The 26178-nt window shown below is 38.8% G+C and overlaps 1 protein-coding gene across 1 annotated transcript in view; it reads right to left on the reverse strand.

Annotated features, from left to right (window-relative positions):
- Nucleotides 1–18728: 18728 nt before the first annotated feature.
- The window catches only part of LOC110155828 (vesicle-associated membrane protein-associated protein B-like), a 30341-nt gene continuing 22891 nt past the window's right edge, over nt 18729–26178 (reverse strand). The window contains exons 5-6 of the mRNA XM_020919998.2: nt 25115–25288; nt 18729–23019 (exon numbers count right to left, since the gene is read on the reverse strand). Of these exons, the coding sequence (XP_020775657.1) occupies nt 22867–23019; nt 25115–25288 (327 nt within the window). The 3' untranslated portion in view covers nt 18729–22866. The remainder of the gene's footprint in view (nt 23020–25114; nt 25289–26178) is intronic.

Here is a 26178-nt window from a genome sequence, read left to right on the forward strand (position 1 = left end):
ATGTATATAGACCACCAATATGGATTCATTATGTAAGATATGTTATTTTAAACCGTGTCATGTTTGTAAAAAATCCAAGGAAAGTTTCAATTTTGTTTTGACTTTTCAATAAAACTACATATGTGTTTTTTATAGCAATGCCACCTTCTACGATTTAATAAATTGTATTTTTAAAAAGATTTTTACGATGAGAAATTGTTCATAGTGGTAGAAAGAGGAAGTCTGGTATCACATAACTTTTTTTTTTTTTCTCGTCAGTGTTGATTAAAACTAGCTTGGCCGGTCGGACCAATTCCCAGTTTTTGTACAAGGGCCTAGAATTTCAACTATTTAAGTACCTTCAATTTCACGAACCAATCAAAACTGTGGAAGCGGGCTTTATGGAGTGATTAGCTTTACTGATTGGTTAAAAGTTTTTATATTATTATTCAGGGTATTCACCTTAATCCAGAAGTTGCCATAAGTGCCACCATCTGTATATTGGGTAACTTTTCTGGTGGAGGGTGGGAGTACCTGCTTTTCTGCATGAACACCAAACCAGACCAAGTTACAGGTCAGATCTATGGAGAGGCAACCCCACTCACAGTCAGAATTTGAGCAATAAAACCACCTGTAATTGAATAAATGTGAGGTAAATCTGTTTGTCATATTGTGGAACATTCCAAGCAGAGCAATGACATCTCCATAGAAACAAGAAGGTGATGGACCCCCAAACGAAAAGTTACTGACAGTGCTGACTTGTTTTAGCACCAAAACTTTTCTCAAATTGTCCATTTAAATTAACAAAATAGTGCCACTGCAACAAAAGTGTGGCAAAAATGGGTGGGGCAGAATATGTATGAGGAATTGTTTTTTTGGTGTGGTATCTAGGGTTCTCATATTGCCAGCTCAATCCTTGTTATTTTGGCCTGCTTTATCAAAGGTATAATACTCCCTACAGTGGAAGCATTAGCCTCCTGGACAATACTGAACTGGAATAGACACTGATTCTGTACTGAAAACAACTAGCAAACGTACAGTGCACTTCTTGTTTCTTTCACAGTAAAATGTTTTAGAATTAGATAGAGCTGGAGATGCAAGGACAAATAATTAAACTGATTTTCTCCAGAATCAAAACTCCAGTATCATACCTCTTTTTCCAGCTCTCTGGTTACTACAGTTTATTCTAAAACAGAATAATTATTGGAACTTACATATGTCTTAAAGGTGCACTATGTAACTTTTTGACTGGGTTACAGGTGGTTTTATTGCTCAAAAATACCTACAAACACAGGCATTCTGACTGTGAGCGGGGTTGCCTCTCCACAGATCTGACATGTAACTTGGTCTGGTTTGATCTCCATAAAGATAGAAAGATTTAATGCCATACTGTAAAATATTCCAGACAAAGCAATAACATTTCCACGGAGAAAAATATTTGACGGATCCTCCACCAGAAAAGTTACATAATGCACCTTTATGTATGACTTAAGCATGTATGCATTTCCAATTATACACAGGAGTACCCCCAGTACTCCAACCAAAGTCTAATGCTACCAAAAATTTACAAAACAAATCTTCGTATTAAAACATTTTTATTTATCTTAGTTTTTATTTCATTTTATTTTTTTCATCAACAGGTTTACCATTTCAACAACAAAAAAATTTCTGTTGTCCACTTTCGGGTTCCGTACCGAATTCACTATAGGCACTATGTATATATTTTTTCACTTTGATCAACATCTGTAAATGTTTTTTTCATGTTAAAGGTGCATTGTGTAACTTTTCTGGTGGAGGATCTGTCAAACGCTTTTCTCCAAGGAGATGTTATTGCTTTCTCTGGAATGTTTCACAGTATGGCATTAACCTTTCTTGCATCATGGAAACCAAACAAGACCAAGTTATAGGTCAGATCTGTGGAGAGGCGATCCTGCTCACAGTCAGAATGCAAAACCGCCTGTAATTTAATAAATGTAAGGTTTATTGTCATACTGTGGAACATTTCAGGCATTGCAATGACATATCCATAGAAATAAGCAGGTGACGGACCCCCAGCGAAAAAGTTACACAGTGCACCTTTAAAGCTATTACCTGTAAACAAACCAATTATTTATTTTAACCATTTTAAACTGTACTTTTTGAATGAGAGCTTCCTGATCTTATGTTTTCCTCAGTCGTACTTTGGAGCAGGGATCTAGTATGTGTAATAAAAGTACTTTTCATAACATTTGTGTTGTTGTAGTGGTTGTGAAAGGCCAGACTGGAGACAGGATTTTCTCCGGTCTCTTGGGTTCAAACACTGTGGTTAGATCCAGGGTCCAGATACCGGGATGGGTTTTGATAAATAGCCCTCACATGGCTTGTGCATTACTTAAGAGCTTCCTGGAGCAGAAATGAACAAGGATATGAAGTGTTGGCTGCACTGTTCAGAACACAATACATCTCGTAGTTAAAATAAAAGAGTATTTGGATGCGGCTGTTCAGACAGTGGTTTATGTTTGTGAGTTTCCTAAATTAAAGAAGACAAATATATGAGAATGTCTTGAGTTTTTTCTTACTTAAAGAGTATCTAAAGTAGTATTTTGTTTCATTCAGGCATGTCTGTACAATTTCACTGGACTTATTTTGACAATATCAGGGCAACTTCGGAGAGAGGGCTTAAGATCAGCAATGTGGAAATCATTTAAAGGTGCATTATGTAACTTTTTTTGAGGTCTTGCACCACACAGCTCCATACTCACCCACTCTTAATAAAGAAAAGATATGTTGTGTAGTTTCCTCATCACTAACAGACCTGGAGTTGTGTTTTGTTTCATTCACACTTTTGATACACAAACTCTGCATATTTAAGATGAGTTCTTCTCTCAAATGGAAAACACTTTGTGATGTTATGTGGTAATACAGGAAATGCTCCACTATGTTTTTAAACTCCATACACCTTCACTAGAATCATCTGGATGATTTCAGCCCTGGAATTGCCAATCTCTACTAAACAAAAGGTAAAAAGTATGTTTTTGATGGGAGAACAACATTATAACATGACTAAAAGCTCAAGTCAGTTTTGTTTAGTATAAGACCTTTAAGACAAAAACAAATTCAATACATACTGCACACAATAATTTTCCATATTTATTACATATTATTAATTATTAAGTTTGCGTAAGTTTCCTAAATTTTAGGTGCATCATTGTCTACCATAACATTAGATTTAGGAAAGGTGGTTGTTAGGGTGAAATCTAATTTTGGTACTAAAATCTAACATTAATCTAAATCTGTATTAAACAGTGCTAATATGGTAATGTTTTCTAACAAGGATTTGGTGTTACTCACATGTGGTTGAATGGTGGTCGCTAAAACCCTGTTTTTTCAAAGTTTGTGATGTTTGGAAACTAATGGTAAGTCTCCTATTGAAAATTCAGGAGCGTTCTTATGTTCACTCAGCCTTATATTCCCTCATTTCTAAGTTTTTTTGTTTTTGTTTTTTTTTCCCCCAAAATTAGACCCTATGTTCCCACATTTACTGTATCATAAATTTGCATCAGATTTAATTCCCATTTCTCCCAATTTGATCATTAATTACACCCAACCTATTAACCAACAACAGTTGATTACAGATGTAATGTAGACGTAATGGTGCATGGTTGACATTACTCTGATCATTATTCTCATCCCTTTAAATGTGTTTTAAAAATAAAAAATGACTTAACTTATAGTTTCATTTTGAGGACTAAGAAAAATCTTAGAAACGAAGGGAACATAGGGCTGACCCTGAAAGTACGACCAGCTTTTGCAATACAGGTGCTCTGTTTACAAACACTGGAAAGGCCCATAGTCAAGGCCGTGATTGGATAATACCGTTAAGTGGATTATTGTTAAGCGATTTACGCTGGCTATAAGACTGAATAGGAGCTCTCGGGGGCTCTTAAGTAGGCTGATTGGATGTTTTATAAGATTAGGACAACACTACATTAGAACAGCTACAATGCCTTTATTGTCATTACATAAGGTCATACGCAACAAAGTCTGCAGCTCAAACATGAAGGTCAGTACAACAGAAAAATATGCAACTACTAATCAAAGGCTCATACAACACTATTTTCTGAATCCGTTATAATTTTTCCTCATTGTAAACAGACCTGGAGTTGTGTTTTGTTTCATTCACACATGTTTAACACACAAACCTGCATATTTAGGTTGAGTTCTTCTCTCAAACAGAAAACACTCTGGTCCACTTTGTGCTCTCATGTGGTAATACAGGAAGTGCTCCACTGTGTTTTTAAATTCCACACTCTTTCACTAGAATCATTTGGATGATTTCTGCCCTGGAATTGCCAATCTATAGTGAACAAAATGTGAAAGGTACCGTATTTTTCAGACTATAAGTCACCATTTTTTTCATGGTTTGGGTGGTGCTGCGACTTATACTTTGGTGTGACATATATTTATTAAAATCTTTACACTGACAGCTGACAGAGGGTGCTCTAGGCTTGTGTGTCTGTGTGTGTTTATTACTCCTGTATCACTGTCACTTCGCTCTTCGCTCATGTCTCCTGCAGAAAGAGCCGCTGTCCTGTCTGTATCATGTCAGTCGATTGCACCATTACTTCTGTAGCAGTGAAAATATTAAATTTAAACATACATAAAGACAACCGAAACCATCTTGTCAGGGTTCAGAAAGGCCGGAATAATTTTAACTGGAACTGATGCGGAGTCTGATTGCAGCTACACAGAAGAGGAAGCGGCACTGTGTTTACCTCCGGAGGTTGTGGAGTTGCTCAGAAGTGACACAGTGGATGAAGAATTCAAAGGATTTAGTGATTTGGAGTGAGAACTTGTAAACTTGTTCTGTTCTGTTGTTCATGCTATAGTTATCTGAATAACTATTCATATGTGACGTTAACAGCTTGTTCCTTTCAAAATGAAATGTTGGTTCTTGGTCTCTGATAAATAAATACATTTCCCCCAAAAAGTCAAAGTGAAAAATACAGTAACTATTCATTTGGAAGCTTCATGACATCACAAAGTGAAATAGAGCATTTTGAACTTTGGAGATGTAGACAGACTAATAATAACCTGGCTTGAAACTCACAAGTCAATTTTGTGTAATATAGGACCTTTAATAATCAATAGCATTATGTGAAATTGCTATCAGAGCTTTCAGTAATTACAACTATTTTCTTTGTAGCCTACATAAAAGTCATTAGAAGCTTAAAACCTCAAAATACATACAAATAAATCCGGCCGATCGTACCTCAAGCGGGCTACATGTTGTTCCTATTACTGTAACTGCAGTGATGGCGGTTGTTAGGCCCATGAGGTCATCCCTGGAGCCGGGAGAATGGAGAATGCAGACTGTAACCCCAAAATCCACTCACCCAAACCCCACATGAGTGAAGCAAGTCGTGCGGTGAGCGATGAGTGGCACTTATAGGTGGACAGTAAGCAGGAGCTGTCAGAAAATGAAAAATATGCAATATTATAGGCAGTAGCAAAGCATGTATGCAGGTTCAGAGATGTACAAGAGTGGACTGTTTTTCATCTTGTTTTGTGGTTTCTGTTCCATGCCAGAAAGTTAAAAAACACATTGAAAAACCATGTTAGCAGACTGGTGGCTGTTTGAATGCACCCAATTAAAGCTCCTATATTTCACAAAATTTACTCTTTGGAGATTTAATCCACGTTATAATCGTTTTACCTCCTCAAAAACATACCTGGACTTGAGTTTTGTTTCATTCACACATTCTCAGTTCTTCTCTCAAACTGAAAACACTTCTGTTCCACCTTGTGATGTGGTAATACAGGAAGTGCTCCACTGTGTTTTTTAACTTCATACACCTTCACCAGAATCATTTGGATGATTTCAGACCTGGAATTGCCAAACTCTAATAAACAAAAGTCAAAAGGTACATTTCAAAAAATTGACTATTGATAATGTTGTTGCCTCCTCAAAAACATACCTGGAGTTGTGTTTTGTTTCATTCACATATGTTTGAGTAATCTATTATTATTAGTCTGTCTACATCTCCAAATTTCAAAATGCTCTGTTCCACCTTGCGATGTCATGATGTGGTAGTTTAACTTAACAACTACCTTTTACCTTTTGTCCTGTAGAGATGGAAAATTCCAGGGCTGAAATTATCCAAATTAAAGTAGATGTTTTTGATGAGGAAACAACATTATAACATAGATCAAACAGTAGTATAATATGGGCCTCAGTCACGGGTCGGAAGGGGTTCGGTTTGGGTACCACAGAATCTCATCTCTGCTGCTTGCAGATGATGTTGTCCTGATGACTTTATCAGGCCGGGACCTGTAATGTGCACTCGGGCAGTTTGAAGCCGAGTGTGAAGCGGCTGGGATGAGGATCAGCTCTTCAAATCTGAGGCCATGATTCTTGACTGGAAAAAATTGGCTTGCCCTCTCCAGGTGTGTGGAGAGTCCCTGCCTTAAGTGGAGGAGTTCAAGTATCTCAGGGTCTTGATCACGAGTGAGGAGAGGACAGAGCGTGAGATTGACACGAGGACTGGTGCAGTATCGGCAGTGATGTGGTTGCTGTATTGGACTGTTGTGGTGAAGAGGGAGCTGAGCTGAAAGGCAAAGCTCTAGATTTACCAGTCAGTCTTCTTTCCTACCCTCACCTATGGTCATGAGCTTTGGGTAATGAAAGGACAAGATTGCAGATACAAGCGGTTATAATGAGTTTCCTCCGCAGGGTGCCTGGGCGCTCCCTTAGAGATAGGGTGAGGAGTTCAGTCACACGGGAGGAGCTCGGAGTAGAGCCACTGCTCCTCCACGTTGAGAGTATGCCTCCTGGGCGTCTTCCTCAGGAGGTGTTCCAGGCATGTCCCACTGGAAGGAGGCCCCAGGGACTATGTCTCTTGGCTGGCCTGGGAACACCTCGGGGTCCCCCCAGAGGAGGTGGAGGACATGTCTGGTGTGTAGGAAGTCTGGGAGTCCCTGCTTAGACTGCTGCCCCTGCGACCCGGCCCCGGATAAGCGGATGAAAATGGATGGATGGATAATATGAGCCCTTTGACATAAAAATAAGCAAAAGAAATAAGGGAAAATATATTCAATGTGGACTATTGGCCCACTGAGCTGCCATGAACATGCTAACAGGATCATGTCAAGCACTGTGTAATGTTAGTATGAAATATATGACATCATAATGAAAGGGATTATGGGTAGTTAAAATGTAGTTTATGTAATGACACCAGATGTCGACACAGTATGGGGGCATGGAAGGGTTACCATGAGAAACTGGAGAGAATTACAGTTGGAATAATTTTTTTGTTTTACAGTTCCAGTTTTAGTTCCAATTTTGAGGCAGTTTATGTTTAATAATTTTCCAGTTATTTGCTGGTTGGTGATCACAATTGTTTCCTTAAAGAGGAGGTATTATTTAAACTTTTCTGTCTATGATATAATGTTGTTCCCTCATCAAAAACATGAAGAGGTTTTAGATGTCATCCATGCATGTTTCACTAATTTAGCGATCTCTCCCAGGCCCTTATTGTTAGCTGTAAGATTCTGTCCAATGCTCAACCCACAAGCCGACCTCACCAAGCGCCCACACAACAATTCTAAAGAAATACACAAAAACATGATACAAAACTGTACACACCAACTTGACAAACCTGATGCGACGTGCAGTTAGTTTCATTGGTTGGATGCACCGTGATTGTGTTGCGATAGTGCTCTGAAGGGGGAGTGACTTAGCGTGGAGAGCAAAAGGAGGGAAGACTTTTTGGTTTTGTATTACTTTATTATCCTTGTTGGGAAATTGTCCTCTGCATTTCACTCGTCCTTTCAGAAGCAGTGGGAACACTTGGGACGCCCAGGGACCCATCTCCATAATCTTGTTGCTAGGTTTGGTCAGGACTACATTAGCTGGATTATTTTACCTATGGGTTTTGGGTTGAAACCAGACTAGTGTAAACTCACCCAGACACGAGGAGAACATGCAAACACAGAAACACAGAAAGGCCCAGGCGACCAGGGGATTGAACCTAGAACCTTATTGTTGTGAAGTACTTGCCACTCAGCCATTGTGCCTCCAATATAGATAAAATTTTTATTTTTAAAGCATTTTTGAAATAATAAAAGGTAAAATTGAGATTAAATAAAACTTAGATTAAAATGGTGATCTAAATGTCACGAGAAACAGAGGAAGGACCCAAAACGCAGGACTGCTTCAAATATTTAATGACAAAACAAAAAATCCAGAACTCAAGACTAAATTGTCATGACAAGAGACACAGAGAAACTCAGACAGGGACAATGGACCAACAAAGGGCAGAGGAGAACACAGGGTATAAATGCACACACATAGGACACAGGTGAAACACATTAGGCGGGGCAAACAATCAAGACAGGAAGGAAAACTCAAAAAATACAAGGTGACAGGACAAATGTCAAAATAAAACACAAACTACAACCACTACAAAACAAGAACCATGACAGTACCCCCCCCTGAAGGGACGGCTCCCAGACGTCCCAAGGAGTCACAATGAAGTCGGGAGGGTGGAGGGGGACCCGGAGGAGGAACAAGAGATCAATGGCGATGGCAAAGACCGAGACAAGAAGCATCGTTTGGAGCACACTTTGAGGAGGAGCAGGGGAAGGCTCTGGAGGCAAGCTCCCTGGACGGAGAACAGTGTCCAGCGAAGCTGCAGCAGGCACACAGGGAAACAACCACCCCAGACGGAGAGAAGTGTCCAGCAGTGGCTCAGGAACAGAAACAGGCAGGTCAAGGTCAGAAGCTCCAACAAAGGCTTCAACGGAATAGGATCCAGGGATGGTGAGCAGTCTGCACTGGCATTGGGCTCCAGTGGCTATTGCGAAACAGGTGGGAGCTGAGGTGTAGGAAGGGCTGAACAAGCAGGGCCGGGCTGCCTCCTGCAAGCCCCATATCTCCTGGTGACACTTCTGGAGGTGGCAAACTCAGGCAGGCTTAGTCCTGGGACTGCAGGAGACAATCCACTTCCCCACACATAAAAAATAAAAAAGTAGAGCAGTCTGCTTGGGTCAGAACTGGTTGGTCCATTCTGTCACGAGGAAACAGAGGAAGGACCCAAAACGCAGGACTGCTTCAAAATATTTAATGACAAAACAAAAAATCCAGAACTCAAGACTAAATTGTCATGACAAGAGACACAGAGAAACTCAGACAGGGACAATGGACCAACCAAGGGCAGAGGAGAACACAGGGTATAAATGCACACACATAGGACACAGGTGAAACACATTAGGGGGGGGCAAACAATCAAGACAGGAAGGAAAACTCAAAAAATACAAGGTGACAGGACAAATGTCAAAATAAAACACAAACTACAACCACTACAAAACAAGAACCATGACACTAAATATGGTTTTATGTTAGCAGTTAATACCCCATACACCCTGTAAACTTTAAAATTATAAACCAGATGCTGCGTCCAGAGAATTACTCCTAAAATCTGTCATAAATAGTTTCCGCAAACAGAGGGACACAGGCTCCTACAGCTCCGCTCAAACAGTGAGAGATACAGGACTAGATTCATACCATACTCCATACAGATGTACAACAACTCACCCTTATGTAACAGATAATACTCCCTACAACTGTACAACAACTCACCCTTATGTAACAGATAACTCTATGTGTTATCAATCAGTTTCATCTTTGCTCTGTTTCTCATTTCAACCTCTTATATAAAGCTGAGATATATTTGTATTACTATATTTCTATATTTTATTTTTGCTTAAACATATTAGTATTTAGTATTAGTTCACATTGATATAATTATGCCTCATTTGACACCAGTCTCTCACTTTGAATGTATCATTATCATTTATATATTTGCTCTTTGTTATTACCGTATTTTCCACACCATAGAGCGCACTCATAAGCCTCCAACCCCATCAAAAAACGACTGCGCACTCCACAATCCAGAGCGCCCCATACACGAATCCACTCTGGTGTCCTAGCGCGACTTCAGTAAACTACAAAGCCTCGCCACCCGCAGCACACGCAAACACACACGGAGCAGACAGCGACCGCGCAGCGAAAAACACCCACAGCCACACTCATCACTCCACGGCGACCAGGAATGGAACAGAGGAATGAACCGAAAAAGCGAGTGCAATGTGCCACTTCTAGCCACAGCTGAACAACTGAGTCACTGCGAACACGCCAACAATCCAGCGGTCCAAGACAGCACCCTCCCTACACGCCACAACTGAACAAAGCCGAGAGTCACCGTGAACGCGCCAAACAAAGTCCCACTGACCCATCAAACTGTTGTGTTTCGTTTAAAGTCCGGTGCGGTTTATTTGTGAAAAAAGTGTGAAAATAGACATTTAATGACAGTGTGCCTTATAATCCAGAGCGCCCTATCGTGTGGAAAATATGGTATATTATATTATGATGTGTGAGCTACTGTGTCCAAATAATGTCCCTTGTGGATCAATAATAAAAGTTTGTCTACCTCTTATTACCCTTTTACCCTTACTCCAGTAATTTATATTTGAGTGACATAAAGTAGCAACAGGCCTGCTTTACATACACTATCATTGCATATTCATTTTGGCCTCGACTTCCCCTCACCATCAGGATCAGGCAGTATTAAATGTCCCATTAGCACGCCACAGTCTTAGTAACTGTTTTGTTTTGCTGGTGTTGGTCACTGTTAGACTGTGGTTCTTGGATGCGAGGACCAGGAGCCACTGACAGATATTTTGCATAGCTTTTCAGTTGTGACCAAAATCAACATGGGAAATAAGTGATCCATGTTTTACGGTAACACCAAATATCTGAGCAGCGCAGGGGAGAGGGGCCAAGATTCCATCAGTCAGAGAAAACGTGAGATGTTCCAGGCGACGGATTAAGCCTTATTTCTAAAATCAGACCACCTCAGCCCCAACAATGCAGGAGAAAAAAGAGAAAGTGGACGAAATGAAAACAACAACAACAACAAAAAAGATGAAAAAGATGAAAAATTGCTCAGTTAGTAGAACGTTTGTCCACTGAGCCGAAGATTGGCAATTTGAATCCTGCTCTTGATATAAACATCACTGGTTGAGCGGTTTGATCCACTGACCCACAGGTTGGCGGTGCGATTCCAGCTCCCACAGATGAATCCTGCCGTTGTGTCCTTGGGCAAGACACTTCACGCCCCAGTGTCTGCATAAACTGGTCTGTGAATAGGTGAGTAGTTCCTTGTTGTAAAGCGCTTTGAGTGTCTTGAAGGTGGAAAAGCGCTGTATAAAAACATGACCATTTACCAATTTTCATTTTGTTTGGTCTGCATTATGTAACTTTTCGCTTGGGTGTCCATCATCTGCTTGTTTCTATGGATATGTCATTGTTTTGAAATGTACCACAGTATGACATTAAACAGGTCTACCTTACATTTACTCAATTACAGGTGGTTTTATAGCTCAAAAACTTCAAGAAAAACACATTCTGACTGTGAGTGGTGTCGCCTCTCCTCAGATCTCTCTCCATGAAGATAGAAAGGTTTAATGCCATACTGTGAAACATTCCAGACAAAACAATACTATTGAGAAGAAATGGAAGAAGAGCATTTGATGGACCCTCCACCAGAAAAAAGTTACACAATGCATCTTTAAGCGTAATTTAAACCTTTGCTTTTTTGCACAATTCCTTCATTTTCTTCATTTTTGATGCAGATTTTTGTGTTTTAACAGTTTTTTTTAGACTATTCTATTTCATGCTAGCAAAAACACTCCCTTTGCTGGAGCTTGTAGAGGTACATTACCAGTCAGATCTGTGGAGAGCCAGCCCTAAGCACAGAGAATATTACTGTATTTTTGAATGCTAAATAGATGTGTTTAATGTCATACCATGAAATATTCGCATAAAAATAGGCTTTTAAATGAAAGAGTCACATCAAGCGTTAACAAATTTTATAATTAATTTTATACTGTATTGTGTAGACTTTACTATTATAATACTGAAAGGGAACATTAAAAAGTCCAACTCCCTGTAAGTTCTTGAGTATAATTCTGTACTCATTATGCTAGTATGTCTGCTGGAACTGGACATTCTCTACTATATTTCACCATGGTGCTAATCCCTCATTATAGCTCATTGGATTTGACAAACCTGGAGGTGTGGTACAGCAAAAGAAGTCAATTTAGTCAACTGTACAAAATATACAGAGCTAGAGAAATGAGGAGGTTCATCAGGTCTGACATGGTTCTGGAAGAGACTGGTTTAAAAAGCTTTGTAAAAGTTTAGTTTGTGTGTGAGATAACTCCTCCCTGACCAGATGGAGACCCTTGGGTGAGACTCTAATAACTTCGTCCAGTTGACTGAATCCTGAATTTTCCCTTATTTTGCAAAAGAAACCACCCTGAAGTCTGAAGGGTTACACAGAGTTATTTTGTCACTATAAAGAGAGTGATAGTAATAATACACAGGAACCAGTGCAGAGACCTGACTTGCTCGTATGTGCTTCCTGGTTCGAGTCAGGACCTGAGCTGCAGCGTTCTGGGTGTATTGCAGTAGTCTGACCTACTGGAGACAAATGCATGGATAGGTTTTTCCAAGTCTGCTTTAGACAGTAAACGATAACTCTTTCTTGGTAAATGTATGATTTCTTGTATGATGATTTGATGTATGTGTGATTTTTTTATTTATTTTTTGGTGAAGTTTATACATAAATCCTTTTATATAAACAGTCTATAATTGTTACAGTGAACTGGATCACCTGAGATGAGTGGCTGGGACTCAAAGCTCACAGCAAGAAGTTTTCATGTCTGCATGTTCGTCCTTGTGTCTGGGTGGCTTTCCTCTGGACACTTCAGCTAAGACAGTCATGACCGAGCTAGTGCAAGATCTTGAGATGGGTCCATGGGTACTCCTCCTGGTTGTCCCAGCTGCCTCAGATGAGGAGAGTAACTGTCTTCATGTAGATGGATAGCAATACCATACTTTTATTTATTTATTGCATTAAATAAACATTTATGGTTATATACTGTGGAACATTCTGCTCAAAGCAATAAAATCTCCACGAACATTACCAGGTGGTGTATCTCCATCAGGATGACATAGCACACCTGTAAATTTCAGAAACAAAAGAACAAAAATAACCCAAAATCCTAATATATCTGTAGCACATTTTGTAAGTCTTTGGAGCCCATTAAGCCTCTGATATCGATCATTTCAGCATTATCTTTAGCCCTTTTTATCCATTAAGCTGTCTGGGATACCTCTCACAATACTTCAGATTAACTCCTTTTCCTCTTTACCACATAAATTACCGTATATTCTAGCTCCACTGTCCAAAATGAGACAATCTTTTTAGCAAACAGGCCACATGGGACTTGTATATTCTCCAAAACAATTTCTTGAACTCTTGTGAGCTGGGATAGCCTGTAAAATCAGGTCAGATTGCCTTATAGAGGTTAAGGTTACACAAATGATTGAAAAGGTTATTCCTGGACTCATTTTGCTTCCACAATGTTCAGCCAATTGTCTCAGGTCCAAGATTTCTGGCCTGCTTCAAATCTTATTCAAACATTTACGGCCCCACAACTGGAAGAGCAGACGCCTTGGCCTGACCGTATAGTAACAGCAGTCCTTATCTGTATGCCAAACAACTATGCTCCGAAACGTATTGAGTTACACCATAAAGACATTATACACTGAAATGTGTGTTGAAAAGGAGTTGATAAAGGCATGGGAAAGTTTGTTTTTCGGCACATTTTAATAAGAGGGTAAAATAATATCCGCATATCGGCTTGCCAAATGTAATTATATCAAAGTTAACACCAAAAGGAGTTAAATAAGGCAAAAAGTAGAAACATCAAAGTAGTAATTGTATAGAATGGATCAGATTAAACATTTATGATTATTATAAAAACATAGACCAGACGTGAGTCTGGTGTCTCAGGAGATGATGAGAAAAATGTGTGGTAAAAATACAAAAACATGAGGTCAGAGGGTAAAGTAAGTTCAGGGTGGTTGGGAAAAATTTGATTTTTTCTACTGGCAACATCTTTTGTATAGTGTACGTTAAAGAGAACTTAAAATAATGGCTAGTTAAAGAAGTATACATTATGACAGCTAAACTGCTCCACATACTGTGATCTAGTGCAACTCGCCATCTACTGACAACAGAGAGAATTGCCATGGGGACAACAATTAAACTAGTGAATGAGGAACATGCACAGACATGAATATATAGGCATGCAGTGCTAATTAAAGACAAAAATGCTTAAAACATATCTGCTAATGATTAATGGAAACTGCTCTACATATGACACAACAATCCTGGAAAAATTCAAATAGCATGTTTGCTCAGAGGCAAAGGACTTTTTACAGAGGACTACTGAAATCAATCAATGAAATACCACTCCAGGCATGTTATGAATAAGAAAAGAATATTCAATTCTAACATGGTTAAAACTCCAAAAAATATATAAGTTCATAATGCCAAACTGTGGAACATTCTAGACAATGACAGCAGCACTGAATCTTCCTCTCACATAGTGCCACTTCACACTAACAAGGGTTAGGACTTCTGAAGACCATATTCTCCCAATCAGAGCTTTCACTCTATGGTGACGTATCTTGCCCCAATGATGGACATAATCAACAGCAATCAAACTACACACTTTCTCATTAGTGTGTGGTCAGCACAGGGCAGGTGTCACAAAATAGACCAATTGACCTGGCAGTATCACCACACCAATTTCTCCACAGCTTTAAGTCCCTCCCTACATACTTTTATAAGCCAGATAAATACCATTGTTACTGTTACAATATTGCACAGACACAGGCATGTGCACGATCCTAAAAATGGCTTTAACTGGATTAATAGGAATTAAGATGGCAAGATTATGCTAGTCTACAAAAAAGTATATAAAATATATAATACATGGCAACAATAACAGTACATGTGGTGAGCCTCCCTTATGAGCCTTCATAAATAACTCTGAACATTGTATCCAAATAATATTTTTCAAAATCATCTCAGAGGACAGAAAATAGTGGCTGGGGGTCCACATTTGGCCCATGAACCTGAAGTTACACAACCTGAACTTATGTATATTTATTGGAAACCTGAGCCAAGCATTCTAGTCAGCAAATAGTATGAGACGGCCTACCCGTTTGGCTTATTGACCTTCTCCAAGGGCCCACATCACCGCAGGACCAGAGGTTAATTTTCACTAACTCCAACAACATTCCTGGCTGTGTTCGGGGGGAGATTGGGAATACACCTGGATGCATATAGGAGAGCAACATTTCAAACTGGAGGGACAGATGCAAACAAAGAGAAAGTCTTAACAAGTTTTATTCAATGAGTTACACAGGAGTTGGTAGAGGTGAGGCCAGGGAGAGTGAAAGGGATGATGAGAGGATGAAAAGTCGAGGTGGTGCTGGAGCGGAGGTGGGGCGTGGCACAAACTGAATCGGCCGTGCATCTGCAATGGGAGTATAAACTGGGCAGAATGGGCACTGATTAGATGATGAGAAGGCACGGCGAGCAGCGGGGAGGAGTATTTGGAGTCAGGTGCTGAAGGCTGAGGAGCAGGTAAACTCAGGAGAAGAGGTGAGGTAGACAGGAGCGAAGTTAGGTCTTCTAGGCTGAATTTACGCTTGCTCGTTTTGTTGGTTTATCCGGGTGCAGCTGTTTGGTGTGTGAGCCAAGTGAAACAGAGGAGGGCCAGGCAGAGCTATGAAGAAATACAATAACCTTGAAGCAACCACTTTACGGTATTAAAGTCTTATACTGGAACAATGAAGTGCTAACAAATATCATACTAGCACAATAAATTCACCACAGCACTTGGAAGAACTGATCCTGCCTGAATTTTAATAGAGTCTGCTACCTCTGTATCTGTGTTTGAGACTGTACACAATACATACGCACCTCTTATATTATGATAGATTTTTCGGAGCTTTCTACCATGTTATAATATTCTAATCTAGTGATCTCTCTCAGGCACGATTTCAACCCTCCTTACATTTGCTAAGAGAGTCTGTTCAATACTCAGCTCACAAACCTGATGTGTTGTGTAGTTTCATTACTGAGATGCATGCTGATTGTGTTGTGATAGCACTCTGAAGGGGGAGAGACTTAGCAGAGGGAGTAAAAAGAGGGGGGACATCAGTATGTTGTTTTCAGTGAATATAGCAATTTCAAAACCATAGGTGTCTACTGTCGTACAGATGGTCTGATAGATCACCGTAAAATAACTTCACGATGATTTTTTTGACATTATAAAAACAAAACTTTCTTCTTCTAGCACTTATCTCTTGCAGTTTGCTCTGTGTACCATTCATTCTTTTGAATTTCAATTAAGAATGAAATATAGTAAAATGGGAAAACAGTTTATTTCATTATTCCATTTTAGTGTCAAACAAAAAACTGATTTCGACTGCAATTTCCATTATTTAATTTAAAGTTTAAAATCTCAGTGACTATTTTAATTTCGATATTTTATTCTCTCTGGTTTATTTGCCCCAGAAGTTCTGCTGCTCAACCATGGATCTATAATAAAAACAATTTTTATTATAGTTCTTCTGTGTCATCTGAACAAAGTTTATCGCTGCTACTTGTTTCTCATCATGGAGTTCAACAATTACTTTTTGAGACGCAAAAGAAAACATGTCTCTATAAAAGAAGAGGATATGTTTGTCCACAAAATTGCAACGATTTTTTCAAGTAAGTCCTTCTAGCAGCAGAACTTCCAGGGCAAATAAACCAGAGAGAATAAAATATCAAAATTAGTGCTGTCATGCGATTAAAAAAATTGAGAGATTAATTAATTATGATCTGCAATTAATTAATCTAATTAATCTCATTTTAATCTCTCCTAAAAATTGCTGAGAAAAGCCTTCAATTTGAGGTATTTTCATTTAAATTCATTATTACATTATTGTGGCAGATCAAAAGACTGATATAGAACAAAAAAAGTGACTTTATAAAGTCATTTATTGTTTAACAAATCTCTCCAATTTGGCTGCTGAGCCCAAGTCTCCATGAATAAGAAACTGTTTGCTGTAAAGTAGCAAAGACGAGGAAATCTGAACATAATAACTTTTGTCTACTTAAAGACAATAAAAAGTCCAGTCTTTCCTTAACCATATTAAAAATATTATTGATAGAGAAATATATATGAGATCACTGGTTTTAGTCCTGGTTTAGACCTGGTTTAGACCTACTTTAGTCCTGGTTTTAGTTCTGGTTTTAGTTCTGGTTTTAGTTCTGGTTTTAGTTCTGGTTTAAGTTCCGGTTTAGACCTGGTTTTAGTTCTGGTTTTAGTCTTGGTGTTAGTTCTGGTTTAGAGGCGCACAGGAGGAAGCGCGGTTTAGAGAAATATATATGAGATCACTGGTTTTAGTCCTGGTTTAGACCTGGTTTAGACCTACTTTAGTCCTGGTTTTAGTTCTGGTTTTAGTTCTGGTTTTAGTTCTGGTTTAGTTCTGGTTTAAGTTCCGGTTTAGACCTGGTGTTAGTCCTGGTGTTAGTCCTGGTTTAGTCCTGGTTTAGTCCTGGTTTAGACCTGGTTTTAGACCTGGTTTAGTCCTGGTTTTAGTTCTGGTTTTAGTTCTGGTTTTAGTTCTGGTTTAGTCCTGGTTTAGACCTGGTTTTAGTTCTGGTTTTAGTCTTGGTGTTAGTTCTGGTTTAGAGGCGCACAGGAGGAAGCTCGGTTTACGCCGCGTACGCGAGAAAACACGATCCACACGTGGCTCACGGGAGGACAGCGATGTCCGCGCAGTGTGTACGCAAAGAAACGTGGTCCGCGCGTTCTCAGGTTAATGACGATGATGAAGGTGTGTGTTTGTTTGTGTGTGTTTGTGTGCGTGTCCCCTCATGTGGCAGGTCACTATAGGACAGTAGTGCAGACATCATGAGCCTTGCAGGTTGTTTTCAGACGAGATTATATTTATTTTCTTTTATATTTCACGTCGGGAGAATAATTTCCAAGACACAAATGTGTTTTTACCTGTGCGCTGCTGCCTCTGTTCTACTGGCTCTTCCACCTCGTCCATTGTGCGACTGATGCCGCCAACGTTAACATAACGTTTACATCACTGTTACTGCGCGCGTTTTGTGTGGGTTTCCGGCAATGAGTCGAATTACCGAAATAAAAAAAATGTATAAATGTGTTTTGTGTGTGCGTGTGTGTGTGTTGTCCCAACAACACATAAAAACAGGTTTTATAATAAAAAAAACTCGCATACATAAACACTAAAGTTAGAGATTAAAAATTAGATTAACGCGATTAAAAAACATAACGCGCTAAATGATTGTAATTAATTAATCGCAATTAACGCGATAATTTGACACCCCTAATCAAAATTAAAATAGGCACAAAGATATAAATATTGGAAATAGAGGTCGAAATCATTTTTTTGTTTGACACTAAAACGGAATAATGAAATAACAAACTGTTTTCCCATTTTATTGTTTTTCGTTCTTAATTGAAATTCAATTAATTAATTGAAAAAGAACGAATGGTACACAGACCCAGTTTACTCCTGCTGGTGAGTAATACCTTTAAACAGGCACTGAATCTTTTTCAAAACATCCACATGGATAAGACTCGTTATAGAATTCACCACTCTTCAAGGCCATCCACGCAGTATTCAGTTTAGAGTTATCATTCCGTACCATACAAATACACGAGAATTGAACTTGTGGCCAATTTTACTATCAAAACATGACTACTGAGAAACAAACCTCACATTTACATTTGCACATAATTATAAAATGACCAGACACAGTTGATAAGGGGCTTTATTCATTTAATTTATTAAGATGCTACATAGTCCAACCAGGTCGTTGGGTTGTTTTTATACACCAGAGAGACTACTTGACTAGGAATATTCATCTTCTTTCTTTCAGATAGACTCATTTATTTATTTATTTATATACATACAAAACAGTTTCTCTCTCCACTGCTTTGACACTGGTCACGGTGATGGTCAGAGAGACAGCGAGAATTATACAACCAGCTTGAAACCATAACTGTTAGCAATTTATGTTACAAATCCTTACAATTGTGTTCCTTGGTGTGAGTACCAGACTGCTGGGGTTGGCTGTATCAGGTATGAAAATTCAATGCAAATCCTAATTAACTGTATATTCGTGGTATTTTTATATGTTAAAGTACTCCGAAAGTACTTGCAGGTTTGATAAGTATATACTCAGGACTGCTCTGCCCTCCCTCTAAACAGCAAGTCATCCTCAACCAATCGCAACAGATTCAATTCACGTTAAAGCTGCATTGTGTAACTTTTTTGATGGAGGGTCCGTCACCTGCCCTGCTTGTTTCTGTGGAGATGTTCCATAGTATAACATTAAACAACTCTACCCTACGCTTATACAATTACAGGTGGTTTTATAGCTCAAAAATAGCTAGAAAAACAGGCGTTCTAACTGTGAGCGGGGTCGCCTCTCCGTAGATCTGACCTGTGACTTCAGTCGGTCTGGTTTAGTCTCTGGTTTAGGCTGTGAAACATTCCAGATAAAACAATAACATCTCCATGAAGAAAAGCATTTGATGGGCCCTCCAGCAGAAAACTTACACAATGCGACTTTAAAATTTGGAAATCATACTTTTACTATATTTAAAAATCTGTTCTTGGTGGTAAATTTTATTCATAAATGTGCTGATATGGTCCCTTGAAGCAGTAACTAAGTTTTGTGGTTTTGCAAGAGTTTAAAACGGTGCTGGAAGATCTAAAGAGAAGCAGATTAAAGTGAATTTGAATGAACGGAGGATCTATGGGTAAAAATAAAAGTAAAAATATGGCTTAAGACTTTAGACAGTAAATAGCTTAAAGCATATTTGCCTCCATTTAAAATATGGTTGAATGAGAATGAAATTAACAAAAACAGATGACGTGATGGGGAGGAGGTAAAAAGATTAGTCTAGTTCAGGAAGAAAGAAGAGACCACTTAGCGACCTGATAATTTATGTTGCCTGGGATCCAGAATATACTTTATGAAGATGTGAGCCTGGCCACCAACGAATCTCCCCATTTTGAGATAAGCGTGATTGACAGGTGAACTAGCCAATCACGGGCTTGCACGAGCTGTCCACATCAAAACAAATATGGCTGCTTACGAGGGAAAAAAGAAAGGACAAAAATATCACAGGGGACTCAAAAACATGGATTTCTGTAGAATCCAAGCACGAGCAAACCAAGTTTTTGTTTTGTTCAAAATGGTAAGTGGCCAGTGAGCTCTTTTGTTTCACATCTTCGCATCTCTTTCACGTCACTTTATTATTATTTATCTTTGCCTCAAAACACGATGGAGGGTGACCAGACTGATCTAACTCTGTATAAAAAATTACAAAGATATCATTCTAGACTTACCAGGCAAAAATTTGTGTACATTGCTAAATCTTTGAAATTTGCTGATCGCATAAAAATACATTTGTAGTGGTCTCTCTGTATTTCATTCTTTTCATTGTACAAATCGTGATCTATCAACTTAATTAACTTTTGTTTGAAATCCAAATTTGTCACACCACCTTTTCCTTTTTGGACTGAGAATAACTCGCTGAAACAGGTCACAAGGCAAGACTCAAAAAGTTAAACTAGTTAATTTCATGTAGCTGCTATTTCCTTAAATGCTTCAGACCCTAACGACAGACAGACAAAAAAAAAAAAAAAAACAAACAAAAATTACTTAAAATCATAAAAACGCAACAAAACACAGAGAGAAACAAAATCAGAAGTGTAGTTGTGCAAACCTACAGCCAAAAATGACATTTATTTATTTATTATTATCACCATATTATAAAAGCCATTAAATTAGGTTGAAAAAGTCCAGATGCAACACTCTTCATTGTGAACGCATGCAGTTAAACGGGCCCCAGAAATGCTTGGGCGCCGTGAGTGACAGGTGAGTGGAAAAAGGACACGAGATTAGGAAATACTATGGTAGTGTTTGATACATAGGCCCACTGAGTCCTGGAAATCTGTGCAAACTAGTTACTAGACTGTATTACTGTTTACTTGTGTTTCCTTCATAGTTAACATAACAAAGTGTACGCAAAAAAGGCGATGCCATCTACAAAAGCTTAAAGGTGCACTGCGCAACTTTTGTGGTGGAGGGTCCGCTATCTGCTTGTTTCCATGGAGATGTTATTGCTTTGCCTGGAATGTTCGATCACATTATACAAATTCATCTAGCATTTATTCATTACATTAGGCGTTCCTATTTCTCAAAAATACAGTAATTCCTTCAGTGAAAAGGGGCGCCTCTCCACAGATCTGAGTTGTAATGTTGTGTAGTGCTGTAACCTGCTTCTCTCCCTTGCGGAACATTCTAGACAAAGCAATAACATTTCCATGGAGACGATTGGGTGGCGAACCCTTCACCGGAAATTTTACAAAGTGCGTCTTAAAGTTTTCAGGTGGGGGGTCCGTCACCTGATATTATAGATTGGCCTGGAATATTCCACAGTATGGTATTTACTTATCCATTCCCATGAAGTCAAGTGACAAAGTTACACCCCCAAGTTACAGCTCAAATCTGTGGAGAAGCAACCCACTCACAATATGAATGCTTTTTTTTGCACTAAATACACTTGTAATTGAATAAATATAAGTTGCATAAGAGGGTTGTTGCCATTCTGTGGAATATTCCAGGAAAAGAAAAGACAAAACAAACGGCAGACCATTGCACCAGAAAAGTCCCAAAATGCACCTTTAAATTACCTTAAACACGTGCTAGCAACGCAACCAAATTCCTTATAAGCCAGATTTAGAGAAAAGACACCTTACAGTTCCTTTATAATCAATAAATGTTAATATAGTTTAGTTAAAGACAGTGGCAGACAGTACAATGCTCACATTTAGGTCACACTGCGAGGAAATATCGAAGGCTAGAATGGGAATCAACCCCACAACCTCACATGTTTAAACGCAGTGCAAAATCTGTAATATAGCAGAAGACGCGAAATATACAATGTATAAGGCCGACAATGTGGTGCTAGTAGTTAGTGAACAAAATTAGAACCTAGGCTGAACAATTTAATCAATAGCCCTCTATAATATTTTCAACTTTAGAAATTTCACAGCCACAATTATTCTCCAATGTATATTAATGTTTGAATGGCTTAATTCATTTCAACTTTAGAGCCTAGACCAACAACTTGAGAAAAACACAAAGCTAATTATATTTTTATTAAATCGAGAAATTTAAATGATCATAAACTTTATCAGTTTCACCTTATAACAATATAATATACTGCAACAAACCTGGAAATATTTAAGCCAAGGTAAATCTATATAGACACAGTATATTAACTAGCTTGCACTTCAAATTCGCAGGTTGAATGGGCTTAATAAAAGTAGATTTTTCCCTCTGATTGGTGAAGTCAGTTTGAACTAGCCCTATATGCGAGTGTTATCCAATAGTAGTGATCATCTCTCTGGTTAGATCCCGTCATTTTAAAGGGGGAAGTAGCTCGTAGGATATTCTGTACAGTGGGCTGGGGGTAAGGGGCATAATACACGTACATAGCCTCTGGCCGTCATTTAGAAAAACAAATGACATTACACTGAAATCAACATTCGCACACAATCGCACCACCACTACCTCGCCAGTGTTAGAAAATCCAAAATCATGACCATCCAGACGTTTTTATACATACAAGTTTGGAAAATCGGGCCAAAATTATAATTACGTTACTTCGAGGCAAGACTGTATCAGTAGATTTCTTCACGTATTCGCATAACCTTTTGAATTATCTTTTATTGTTATTTTTTTTTAAACAGAAATAAATCAAAATCGTTACCGCCCCCACCCGGATCGATATGGCATTTCCGATTCCAAAAAGAGAGAGTGAAACCCAGATCCTGTGTTTATTTTTTTGTCGAAGTTGGTAGTTTTTTAGCATGCGTACACTCTACAAGACCAGTTTGCCGACGATGACTCCGAGCACGAAAAACAGGACGATGAGGGCGATGGTGCGAGCGCTAAGCCCCTCCTCCCGCTTCATGCCCACTGATGCATGCTGGGACATCATGTTGCTCTTCCTCATTCGCAGGCCGTCATCCTCCTGGAAAGAGAGAGAGAGAGAGACGGAGAAAAAAGTGAGATTGCTGTATGTTTGTATAGTATTGATGGAATTTGAATGACAACAATATTTACACGTTATGTTTGAGAATAAAGACAGGGAGTTTGTGATATGGTGGGATAAATCAGAGACATTGTCAAGTACGGTTGCACAGTTTTGAAAAATAAACAAAAAAAAACCCAAAAAATTATTATTATTTTTTTTTACAATTATTCCAATTACAATTAGACTTTCAAAATAAGATTCAGCTCATAATGCATATTTTTAGCAGATTCGGGGACAAAAGAACTATAATGGCTGAGATCTGATTTTCAACTTTCATAAAATATTATATTTCTTTGTCAAATAAAATACTGTAATGTCGCAATACAATTCCTATATGAAAAAAAATGAGTGAATGACACATTACTTCTCTTAATAGCTTAGAAAAATGTAAAAAAGTGTAGGTAAAAGTAACAATCTATCTAGACTGGAGAAAAACCACAGATTTTGAAACTGCACAATAACATTTATGATAATGGTAATAGAATAATTGCTTTATCTTTATTCATTTGATGTATAAAACACATTTCGATTGATGATACAGCTAGTACAGGTTTAAAAAGAAAACAAACAAACAAAAAAAAAAAAAAAACGGTGATATGTATCATAGGGATGTAACAATAACCAATATGTTGTGATATCATATTGTTAAAAGTCTCTTAGTAATATTGTGGACCATCACGATACATTGAATCACAAGTTTCTTTGCTGAAATTCACTGTTATGGTGCAACAATAGCTAAAAAAAAAAAAAAAAAAGAACTACATAGACCATGATCCTTTGCTCCATTTTGGTGCAAACTACATGAAGATATAACAGTTCTAAGCACTTTTAAATCTTAGTTCTATGGATTAAATATCGTCAAGGCATTTTAAGAGGAAAAAGTAGCATATTCACAATTTTTTCAGCCTCCACAAAATATCGCAATAAATACCATACTGTGAGATGTATATATCGTGAAAATATTGCACCGTGAGATCTGGATATCGTTACATCCCTAAAATATTGTGACACTTTATTGCACAAATCTCGAAATGATTCAAAATGGAAAATATTTTCACAAAAATCCATACGTTACATTCACCGCTCTCATGATTGATGAATGCAATGAAGGCAATTTTGTACTCATGAAGGTGTAGTTGACAATATTATTAAAGGTAATTATCATGACAAGCATATCGACAGACTCAAGGCATTGCACACCCATAACAGCAAGTCCCATACTTTCTCCACCGTCACAGTCCCTCAACCTCACCCCACCGCATCATTTGTGACTCATCTGAACACAACATGGTGCTCACATCAGTCAATACAATGAGACTGACTTTATTTATGAGCTCGGAGGAGGAGGATCTGCTCAAGTGCTCACATGAGTCTGTCCCCCCGAGGAGTGTGAAAGGCGCCAGCCTGGAACACACATCATTTCCCATCAGCGGGAGGGACCCCTGTTAGTTTAATCTTAGCCACAGGAGCAGCCCCGTGTCAGAGCCTCGGGCCACAATGCACACATGATAGAAGAGGGGAGAAGACAGAGGACAGGAAAAAGAAGAGAGGAAAGAGGAGAGAGGAGAGGTGCTGAAAGCAAGAACAATGTGCTTTCAGAGTTGGGTAGACCTGTCACGATAACAAATATGGAGGAAGGTTTAATCCTAAAGTAAATATAGACAATAAACAATAATACTGAACAGAATTTATGCCACTGAAAAAATAACGCAAGAGCCGATTTAAACTGCAAAAACTCTTCTAAATGTGCAATATTGTTAAAAATTAATGAGTTGAAATGAATAAACAGCTGAATGAAACAGTGGTACTTAGTTTGCATCTGTAATGAGTCTTAGAAGTTATTAATTTAACTTTCTACGGCTCAAATCTTATATAGCCAAAAAATGATAAACAGTGTCCCAGTAGTTCAAAGAAAAAGTATCCACGAAAGATAAGCCAATATAGTAATTATTATTTTAGTCCTCACACTGTTGCAACTGCCTACTCACGCACACACTACACTAACAAAGTAACAGTTCAAAGTTGTTCTCACCCGGATCTGTTTGTTTTCTTCTCGTAGTCGCTGTGCCTCCATCTGCAGCCTCTTGCACTCCTCCATGATCTTCTTCACCTCCCCGTCGTCCAGGGTGGAGCTCATGAGCTTCTGAGGCAGCGCGGAGGACTCGGACTTCAGCAAACTGGCCGAGATCTTGTTGTCCAGGTCATGCTGCAGTAAAGAGTTTATACAAGGATAGGTTTTATACATTTGTTATTAAAAAAGTATGTAAAAGTTTCCGAGGTTTTCCTAACCAAAATCCTGGCTGGTATGCTGGATTGGTGAATACATAGTGGGAATGACTAACAGTGGTCTAATGGCTGATTCACACCAAATAGGCCATGGAGCATAAAAGGCAAATGAGAAATGAGCTTGGTTATGGACTCTCTATGGTATTATAGTGCTCTACTGCTGTTTTCAAACTTCAACACACCGTGTACCTCATTGCTTCTCCAGAGATTACCTGCTCCTCAGCCTTCTTCTAGACAGGCTGGCACCACCTAGTGCCTCCGCTCAATTTAATTTCTCTCCAGTGACTAGGTCAGGAATCGGAATACACAAGACGGTTTGCAAAAACCCTGCAAGTTTTAGACCGCGCACCGGCCAATCAGCGTAGAGCTATGAAGCCATGACGTCAAACTCAAGCGCCTGTCTGTGCCCCTTTTTTGGTACAGCGCAACAGTAAACAAAGCGGTCGAGATGGATGTAGACGAAGCCATACATTCTGTGTTGGCAACGATTCCCAAGATCGAGGATTTAAAGCCGGATCAAAGAGAATGTTTGGTGAATTTTATCAAGAGGAAAGACATTATTGCCCTTCTTCCTTTTGGCACATTACATATGTCACAACCAAATAGCAGCGTTTGATTAAATAAAAACGAACAAGTCCTAATGCTGCGAGGTCAGACGGTTTCCACGGTTTCAGGCTAGCCTTCCTTCATCTTTCACTCCAAATATTCCTCTCCAGCACCCTCTCAGCTTCTCATCATCTCATCGTCAATTTTTCTTTCCTCATCCTCTCATCTTTCCCCTTCTCTCTCCTCATCCTCACCTCTACTATC

This window comes from Boleophthalmus pectinirostris, unplaced genomic scaffold, assembly GCF_026225935.1.
Source record: "Boleophthalmus pectinirostris isolate CB_2022bp ecotype Guang Dong unplaced genomic scaffold, ASM2622593v1 HiC_scaffold_3, whole genome shotgun sequence".
Classification (NCBI taxonomy): domain Eukaryota; kingdom Metazoa; phylum Chordata; class Actinopteri; order Gobiiformes; family Gobiidae; genus Boleophthalmus; species Boleophthalmus pectinirostris.